The sequence below is a fragment of the Cajanus cajan genome, chromosome 7 (genome assembly GCF_000230855.2).
Source record: "Cajanus cajan strain Asha chromosome 7, NIPB_CcT2T_4, whole genome shotgun sequence".
In the NCBI taxonomy this organism is placed as follows: domain Eukaryota; kingdom Viridiplantae; phylum Streptophyta; class Magnoliopsida; order Fabales; family Fabaceae; genus Cajanus; species Cajanus cajan.
In genome coordinates this window covers 54779851-54789406 of record NC_138523.1, presented here as the reverse complement: position 1 = coordinate 54789406, position 9556 = coordinate 54779851, and the positions used below count along the sequence as shown (strand labels likewise).

At 34.9% G+C, this 9556-nt stretch overlaps 1 protein-coding gene across 2 annotated transcripts; it reads right to left on the bottom strand.

The window, feature by feature from the left end:
- Window positions 1-1131: 1131 nt before the first annotated feature.
- Window positions 1132-7371, bottom strand: LOC109791955 (type IV inositol polyphosphate 5-phosphatase 7). Of its 2 annotated transcripts, XM_020351333.3 has the most exons (14): window positions 7100-7371; window positions 6512-6990; window positions 6266-6435; window positions 5706-5780; window positions 5525-5609; window positions 5332-5436; window positions 4531-5245; window positions 4218-4411; window positions 3929-4037; window positions 3667-3815; window positions 3297-3557; window positions 2665-2758; window positions 2373-2571; window positions 1132-2172 (listed from the first exon to the last, which is right to left on the bottom strand). In XM_020351333.3, exons 2-11 carry the CDS (start codon window positions 6532-6534, stop codon window positions 3335-3337), a joined length of 1848 nt encoding a protein of 615 aa, XP_020206922.1. In that variant the 5' UTR covers window positions 6535-6990; window positions 7100-7371; the 3' UTR covers window positions 1132-2172; window positions 2373-2571; window positions 2665-2758; window positions 3297-3334. The 2 variants fall into 2 exon arrangements, with proteins under 2 accessions (XP_020206922.1, XP_020206934.1); XM_020351345.3 differs by lacking the exon at window positions 7100-7371 and having other exon boundaries at window positions 6266-6350; window positions 6512-7059.
- Between the last annotated feature and the right edge of the window lie 2185 nt (window positions 7372-9556).

The window sequence follows — 9556 nt, the reverse complement described above, 5'->3', positions numbered from 1 at the left end:
TTCTGACCGGATAAACCCAACTCAACCCGTTTGTGATTGGGTTGGGTTGGATTGAGTTTTAAAAAAATTTTGCACAAATTCAACCTAACCCAACCCATTAAATTTTGATCGAGTTGGGTAATAGGTTTATCTAAACCCTAAACCCAACCCGCTTACACCCCTACGACCAACAGTGAACCAAGTTAGAGAACAACCCTAGAAGAATGTACCATCTCACTTAAAGCGAGTTACTTGAACATGAGAAAAATTCGTTCAAAACTACCACAAGAGTACTCTAATTGAGTGAAGTCAAAAAGTATCCCTCGAAGTATACCCTTGCTCAAAGTGAGCTATTTAGACGTTTTGAGCGAACAAAATTTGCTCAGAGCTACCATAAGACTGCTTTTAGTGAGTAAAGTCAAAAGACACCCTAAAACCACGCACATGCTCACTGAGAGTGTGCTACATGAGCGCTCTGATCGAGCATATCAAACCTAAAAGTTCATCGGAATTGTTATAAAGATAGGGAGGTCTCTGTATTGCATTCCTATCATTCAAAAGGTCTCTCTTTTATTGTGTATTGCATTAACATCATTCCTATCATAATTCTTCTTAGCATAATTCTACAAGTATTAGAGAGAGTTCTTGTGAAATACTCTTGTAATCACAAATTGTTCAAAGGTCTCTATTTTATTGTGTAGTCCTTAATTATAAGTAACTAAGTCTCTATTGTTAGAGATTGAGGTAGCTATTTAAACTACATAATTTTCTCTATATTTTTCCTTTTAATAAAATATTTATTTAGTTAATTATTTTATTATTGTACTTATTACTTGTTGTGGTCAAATGCGTATCAACATTTAAGGTGTCTTATAAATAAAACACACTATCAGAATATAGTTAAAGTTTATTCATCTTTACAAAACTATTTTGTAAAATAAGAATTGTTCATTTGTAAAATGACACATAATATAATAACGATCAGGTAGTAAATGACTTAATGTATTTAACAACACCTAATAATCACTTACATAAATTGATGCCATATTAGAAATAGGCTTGTAAGGTTAAAATTGTTCTCTTGTTACATGCATTATTATAACCTTATCATTGACCCGTATTTAGGATCTTCAAATTTCCAACACACTAATCGTTGTTGTATGTAACTTGATGAGATCAATAGGATTAGTAACAGCAAACAGTACAGCTGACTTTCTCCACATCCCATGATGGGAAAAGAATCGTGTACTAAGCTACAGCTTGCACAATCTTGTCACATTTTTGTATTATTATTATTACAATAGCGGAGCATTAGTATACTCCTGGAGACTTCTTTCTCGCTGGGCATTGAGACTTATACAGTACTATAAAATTTCTCTAACAAGTATATGTGCATGAGTTACATCTCCATGAAGTGACTCTCCAACAGCCACAGGGACAAAGACGTTCAACCGTTGAGATCTCATAAAGGAATGAGTCAGACACCAAAATTTTAATCGTGGACATGCGCAACGATCAGCCACAAAATTTACACTTCCTTTTAAACGGCATTATTACACAATAAACGATTTAGCGTTAGTCTTTTTCTGCAAAACCAACACCCTGGTTTTTGTTATTTCAACTTTTGTTAGTGATCCTAAATGGATACACATAAAAACATGCACAAGGTAAAGTAGCTAAAGTCCACCAAGTCAAAAGTAAACAGCAATTGATAGGCATGTAAATAGCATCTTGGAGGAGGACCCCGGATTAGAACCCCCAATATTCCTGCCAAACCCCGCAAACACTCTTTAGTCTTTATTTTGTACTTAAATACTGTTCCTCATCAATGAAAAGACGAGCCACAGGAATGGTGTAGTGTGCTATTTAAATTTGATGTCAAACCCACCTTTATCAGTAAAATTTTAATCATGGACTCACTAAGAGAGGCTCTGGGGTTGTATCATGAAAATCAATCTTTTATGTTTGTTCATATTTTTTCTCAATTACTGTGGCAAGTGGCAACCACTACACTTTAAAACTCATTTTCACATGATACAGAAAAAAGAAGAAAAAAAAAAACTCTGATTTTCTTCGCATTAAAAAAAATGCTAGTGCCCAGGTGATTATTCTGACAAGCTTTCACCTTCATTCAATCATCATAAATATTCTCGAAAAAACAATTAAAAAATCTTGAATAAAAAAATCAACTTCCTGCACAAGGAGAAAACATCGATCATTATTAATAAGAATATTAATAATAAACATGTACATTGGAAATTATTAATAAGCATGGCTTTATATGAATTAACACTGATCTACATGCCTATTAAATTATTAGTAAGCATGTAATTGGTGTTAATCCATATAAAAATTAAGTAGAATTAAATCAATTAATAACCACTATGCAGTACCTGAAGACTGTGAAGGACTATTGATGATAAAAATGGGCTGAGACGCTGGAAGGTTTAGTGTTTGTTAGTTGGGTATCAAACTATGCACATTACTGAAGCTGGTGTGTGAGTAGCTACCAAGATGATGATGATGATGATGTACTGTACTGATCATGTGTTAGGCAAAGCATGACTGTAGCCAAAAACTACAGATTATAAACTGACAAGGATAAAGTAAAGGTAAAATTAGACAAAGAAGCAGGTCAAAAGCAGAACAAAGAAAAGCATGAAAGAGAAGAGAAAAAAAACCAACCTTTTTCGGTATGTGGGAAATGGGTTGTCCCTATCTCCCTCCATGAATGAGTTTTCTTCAAAGTTATTCCAGCTTGGTAATGGGGGACCAATTGCTGAACAGTAATAGATGCGTGTAAGATTTCTAATTCAGGGGAAAAGAATAATTGTATTGACAATAAGAAAAGAACAAAAGGACTTCAAAGCAGAAAAGATTGAGATATAGACTTTTCAGACTATTCTGTGAACATATTCTGTTGATATTGACTTCCCAATTCATGAAATCATTTTGTATATCTAGTAAAGCATGATCCACCTAATGCCCAACATCATTTTAGTATATTCTTTTAGACTCTATGTTTTGATTGCACTAGCAGGATCCACTCTATTATGTACAACTCCATGTAAATCATTTACAGCTTCAAAATCTAGTACTTTTGGATTTTGGTCTATCCAAGAAGAAAATAAGAAAATAGTTAGGGCCCTCTTTGGGGCAATGGGGCATGGTCAGGTTTGCTTAGAGCCCTGCACGTGTTTTTTAGTTTTTTCTTTTTGTATGAGCTTAAAAAGAAAAGAAAACAAATCACTCAGGAGCCTAAGTTCCACTGTCTCACAAGCATGATTGTGGTAGTGCATGAGGAATAAATAGTGTACCTGAATGCAGATGGACACGTCTCATATCCAACCTTCCTTTAGAAAAAGCTTAGTTCAGTGTATCCACCGGAATATGGCAGAAGTTCCTCCACCTCAATTCTGGAACGAGAACAACTCATAGTTTTCTTCAATCTGCCATGAGCTGACTCAACCTCAGCCCAAAATATGCCATAAACAGGTCTGTGGTCTGAAAACTTTGATTCGCCGCGGACATATGATAACTGATGCAGACCTTCTCCAAACCACAAAATACGGTCACACCTATAAATGATGTTAACAAAAGTACATCATTATTCATAAACTATAAATCATACGTTAGGCTTCATTTTAGATCATCTAATATTTTGCCTTCATATCATTTAAATCTTACCATGCAGGAGTTCTCCTTTTCTCTTTGGGGTGCATGTCGTCCCCAGCATATCTATCTGAATTAGTTGAATATTTGTATGTTGGAGGAAAATATATCTTCCCTTCATTCCATCCTACAAACACACGGCCTCTTTTTTGTTCTATTCTCAACTGCCACCAATGTCAATAATTGAGACTCATTATGCATGTTGTACACTAATATTAATAATACACTTAGGTTAAGAAATGAACATGAAGTTATTTAAGAGGTTGAACTGACGTACTTGATCATTCTCTAGCAATGCTCTCCAGTTTTGCATCTCAACAAGTGCCTTAGCAGAACGGTAGGAGAGGGCAATCCGGTAATTCAAATCTCCAAGCCATATAATTCGACTACATTAATGAATTCAAAATGAGGAAATGCATAAGTTTAGTTAAATGGAAAGAAAAAACAATCATAATGCATTTAACTTAGGACACTACACTAGGAGATGTGATATATTAGCAAAGGGGTCTTAAATTGGTGACATTTTTTAAAATAATAATTTTTAGATGATGCGAGGAGATCCTTACTCATGCTCGAGGATTGTCTGTGGAGACTTCTCATTGTCCACACCAGGAACACGAGGAAACCTCGTTTTCTTAAGAATCTCCATCACATCAGAATTTCTTCTTATTTCATCACCCTCTTTCTGTCCTGAGGTTAGATGGCTACAGATAAAGCAAAAGCTTGTTTCATGCACAGACATACTAATTGAGATGGATCCCTGCAAATAAAAGCCAAAATAACTCTTCTATTTAAACCAACTTCAAGTAACCATCATGTTTGCCATGACATAATCAAAGGAAGAACAAAAATTGGGAATATAGCTAACTTAAAATTCACCTTATTTCCGAGATAGCCCATCAATCCTCTGCCAACACAAGACACTTTCATATTTTGAACATGATCTTTCAGTTCACTTCTCACCCATATGGTTAGATATATTCCCACCATTTGCTTACTAGCAACAAGGCAGTACCTTGAGTGTCCTGGCATGGCATATCCATCTTCATTTAAAGCAAGTCCACCTCCACCATAAGACATTGGTGAAAATAAGACTGTGCTTGGTGAATCTCCAAGGCCATTATCATCAACAGACGAACCCCATCTTGAGTAGTCACTTGGTCTTGAGTAGTCACTTGGTCTTGAGAAGTCACTTGCCCTGGAATAGTCACTAGGTCTATAACCCCATCTGAAACTGGGATCAAAGTCACTTGGCCTGTGACCAAAAATCACTCTATCACAGACACTGTATCTTCGATCTAGCTGCGGCTGTACAACTGAAGGATCATTGTCCATTCCCCAACCACTAGAAGTTGTCTGGAATGATCGCCTATGGAAGAAAGATGAGTTCTTCTGCCTAGTAGATCCCTCAAAATCTGCATTCAGCTCTACCACTGGCTGAGGAATGGGAGATGGTGTATAACATCCACTACTTCCACTGGTGCCAGGAAGATTGTTTAAAGTCTTTCTGATGAGAGCCAACCATTTTTTGGCAGGGCCATTGTCTTCTGCCCCTAAGATATTACCAGCATTCAAGGGAACTATCTCTTGAAATCTGAAAGAGACAAGTAGAAATATGTCATTGGTAACAGTTAATGCTACTTTTGATTGAAGAAAATGTTGACAAGTACCGATTCCTACCCAAGAACATAAATATCAGCTGGTGGCGAAGAATGAAGCCAGTCATCTAAATTCAAATTACTTGGTGGGGATCTTCCGGCTACATTCCATGTAGCTACAAAAATGCTGCTTACAGAGAAAAGAAAGACACTAATGAAAAATTGAACAAGGCCTTTTTTTTCCATGAAAAGGTAAAATCAGAGAACCAACACACCTATGATTCTGCACATCTATAATTCGAGGATGGTCAAGATTCATTCGTGCTCGCCTGACCTGATCTGTGCTCCTGCTAAACTTCTCTGTTCATTTTTTGTGTACAACAGTCAGCATTTGTATGTAACATCAAGAGTTTTAAATGAGCATGGTTCAAGAATGGAACGGGGGTACTTCTATACCTGTTTTACTCTTCTTTATTGTGCATGGCTCTCTCTCAGAGAAGCTATTCCTACTTCTGTATTCCACGTCACCTCCTGAAGAAGGAAGTCAGAGTTGATGCATCAAATTTACAAAAAGAGAGTATAGTAACTGACTTTATATCAGGAACAAAAAAATAATACAAACAGAATTGAATTTGATGGACATATATTTCAAAGTTTAAAGTATGTTGCTTGCACTTTGTTTGGATGGCAAGAAATTGTAACAAGAAACAGAATCGGTGAGAACATAAAAATTCGGATAAAGTCAATCTATGCTTCAGGGAAAGCTAATTGAGTGTTTGGCATAGCTTAATCTTTTGCATTAGACAACAACAAAATCAGACAGAACATAAAGATTGATCCTAGGCTTCAATTTTCGGTTTTTCTCGGTACACAACTAGAACCTGAGAAATTGTTCAAGGACTCAAACTAGACAGTGCTATCATCACAATCTCTCGTTATTTAATTCTAGGGCTGTTGCTCCCGTAGAAACTGATCACTAGTAGAGAGTGAATTTTGGAGAAAACCAAGATACCAACCTCCATAAGCAACATCTGCTTGAGAATCCTCAGTCTTGCTTTTGATATTAAAGAACTTTCTGACCATTTTCTTTGACCATGAGAGCTTCATCAGGCAACAGATAGACAAAACAATCAACAACTTGCAATATGCAAACACCAACACACTCAAAATGTTGAATTTCATTCCCCTGGGGAAAAAAGCATAAGGAAAAAATCCAAAACAAAAATAGAATTCATCTTTATGTTCGAGGAGATTGGCAAAACCTTGCTTTTCTTGAAATTCTCATCTCTCATTTTTGCACACTTTCACTTCACAGAGTTCCTCAAGCTCTCTGATATTTCTGTGTCTTAGAAGTATGCCTATATATCCAAAACTTATTAGAACTAAAAGAGCAAAATATTATTGCTTTGGAGGCTCCTTCTCGAACCTCTACAGTCTACACTCTAGCTATCTTCAGATCTCAGAAACAAGACCAGGCTCATTTGTTGTCCTGGTTCTCAATTCCAGAGAAAAGAGCTAAATTACTCAACAAATGAGAGAGCAAAATGGCTTATGTATTTTCATAGTTTTCCTCTTCTGAGAACATGGAAGCAAAGTCCCATAAATATGAAAGAAAGCGCCACCAACTCAAGAGAGAGACAACACTTTAATGCGTGGAAGTGAGAAGAGATTCTGAAGTAGTAGAACAAGACAATGCAGCAAGCACAGAGATAGAGAGAGAAAGGGAGAGGCTCCTCGTTCTCTGCAACCGCAGGAAACAAAACAAAGTATCGAATTTGAACAGAATAAAGTGCAGTAAAAAAGAGCATAGAAGAGCTTTTTAGTATTAAATAACATTTTTTAGTGACAACCTTAGCTCAAGACAAGGGGGGCAACGGGCAGGTAGTTTTTTGCTTTAAGGCTTCTGCATAAAACGACCCGGTCAGCTCACCAAAGCTGCCCTTAGTCAACAAAGTGAAGAGGGGATGTGTACTGTTATGTGAGATCTACCTCTGTTCAGTATTCTCCTATTCCTATACCTGTCTTCTTCTCTTCCAGTTATTTGGTCTTCCAATTAAAGCAAAAGCAGTTAAAGAAGGAGAAAAAAAGATAAAGGCCTTGTTATATAGTATACTATGTTATTTGTATTGTATTTTTCTTATTCAATTATTGGACGAAGAATGTTTGGAAGAGAAGTAATAGTAAACTGGACGTTTAATGTCATGGCTTAGAAGTTATAATTTATAACCCCTTTAATAATGAAGACAAGTGTCTCATTTTTGGGCACGGGAATGAATCCATTAATAAAATTTATTTTTGTCTTTCTTAGATTTGCCATCTTATGAGTAGATATTTTATATGGAGAAATGTGACGTTTGATTCCATAGGTGAGGTGCCACTCAGCAGTCAGCATAGAGCGTGTTGCCAAGCAACTTTGAGGCCCTTTTGGCTCTGACCCTAGTCTTGGAATGTCTTTGGAAACAATGGCAACTTACCCAATTTTGTGGTGGTTGGGGCTTCCTTTCCCCTTTCCTCTCGCGGGTGTTCACTGCTTTTAACCCTTAGAGGCTATCACCAACTTGTGGTTTGGTGTGGCTAAATGCTATGATTTAGACTTTGGAGTATAAATTTCATGCATTAGGAGTTTCCATCATTTGGGGCTGAACTTCATTTTTTTTTCCACTTTGAGTCATACGCTTCCTTTGAATTCCTAAGACCTTCAATAAACAATGCCTCTCTATGAAAACTATACCAATTTCCAATACAGAATGACCTTTCGGCTTTGGCTCCAAGTTTGAAATCTTTCTTTGACCCATGCCGTTTTTCCTTACATTCTTGAATCTCCTCATACATATATAATTATCATAGTTCAGAAATTTTATTTTGAGATCAAGTCTAACAGATTTAAAATTGACTATTTTTTTTTATATGCTATAAAGTCATGTATATAAAACTATATTAGGGTTACAGAAAATTTCATATATCTATCTTGAATAAGCTCTTCAAAAGTTGAGGCCATACTGCCATAGCCCCACTGGCCACTAACCCTTTTCCCTCTTTCACTAATTATTGGGTCTCAAGTAGTCCATTAGTCAAACTATTGTTGATATGAAATAGAAAATGTTTTAAGTTGACGGTGCAATATTGCAATTGGAAGCGTGTTATTATTATTATCAACGAAAAAACTGCGTTTCATTACAAAAGTCTACCTTCCAAAATAAAAGATGAAATTCTTTTAAATTAAGCATACTTGAGAAATGCAAACAATGCATCTTTAATTTAATGTATATAGTAATATAAATTCATTAAAATTTAAAGATATATATACCTTAAGTATTATTTTTTTTTTACTTTTCAGATAAATTAACGTTAAATAATTTTTTCACAAAAATAATAACAACCTCAACTCCATTGACCATTGTCTGTTTGTGTTGATTGTCATAACTAGTTAACTACCAAGCAGGTCCAATCCAAACCAAAGTGGTGGAACTTCTCTGACATGGAAAAAAAGGCCAAAATAAAATCAATTGCTGCAGTGCAGCCTGCGAAAACAAGACACAGTAGAGTCAAAGGTTTAACAAGACTCTCCACCACTGAGTTTGAATTTCTTAATTTCAGAATTTTGGCAAGAACAGTGATAATATGGTGGGAACAAACCAAACAAAAAGAGTCTAATCAAATCCTGGGGAAATAATTATAAAGAATGCGAAAGATACACACAAGCTATATGGTCCTAGCAAGCAGAAGAATTAAGGCAACTGGAGGAAGGCCATTTGTTATTCTCTGCCTTCTGAATTTCTCAAAGACATTAATAATGAGTAGACTTCCATAGTTATCAAATCAAGGTTATCCAATCAGAAAAGCATAATCTTATTTTATTAAAAGGACAAAAGTATAGTATGCATCAATAAAACTATACTCCCTCCGATTTTTTTTTTTTTTTTACGTTTAAGATTTATATAAAAAATTAAGAAAATAATTGATATATTTTAATTTTTCAAAATATTTATTACTTATTTTTCCGTTATATTTTTTAGGTGATTATTGAATAAATAGGTATATTAAAAATAAATAAACACATTATTCACTAAACATGTATTAATTATCAAAGATAAAAATGAAAAAAAAAATTAATAAATTATTAGTTTCAGAAAAATAATAATAAAAAAGAAAAAATATAATATTAAAACGACTATGAATAAAAGGGAGTATTTTTATTCATTAACAAACTATTTTTAAATTTTTTTAGCAAATTTAAGTTATAATTTGTCATTATCACTATAAAATATGCATAAGTTTTTTATTATTATTATGTAGAGCCAAAAATT

Bases quoted from the DNA above. Each gene is read 5' to 3' on its own strand.
- LOC109791955 (XM_020351333.3), bottom strand. From the start codon at position 6,534: ATGAGAATTTCAAGAAAAGCAAG. The intron at 5,610-5,705 runs GTATAGAAGTAC...AAAAATGAACAG, and splicing joins AATAAAGAAGAGTAAAACAG to AGAAGTTTAGCAGGAGCACA. The intron at 4,038-4,217 runs GTAAGGATCTCC...TCATTAATGTAG, and splicing joins CAGACAATCCTCGAGCATGA to TCGAATTATATGGCTTGGAG.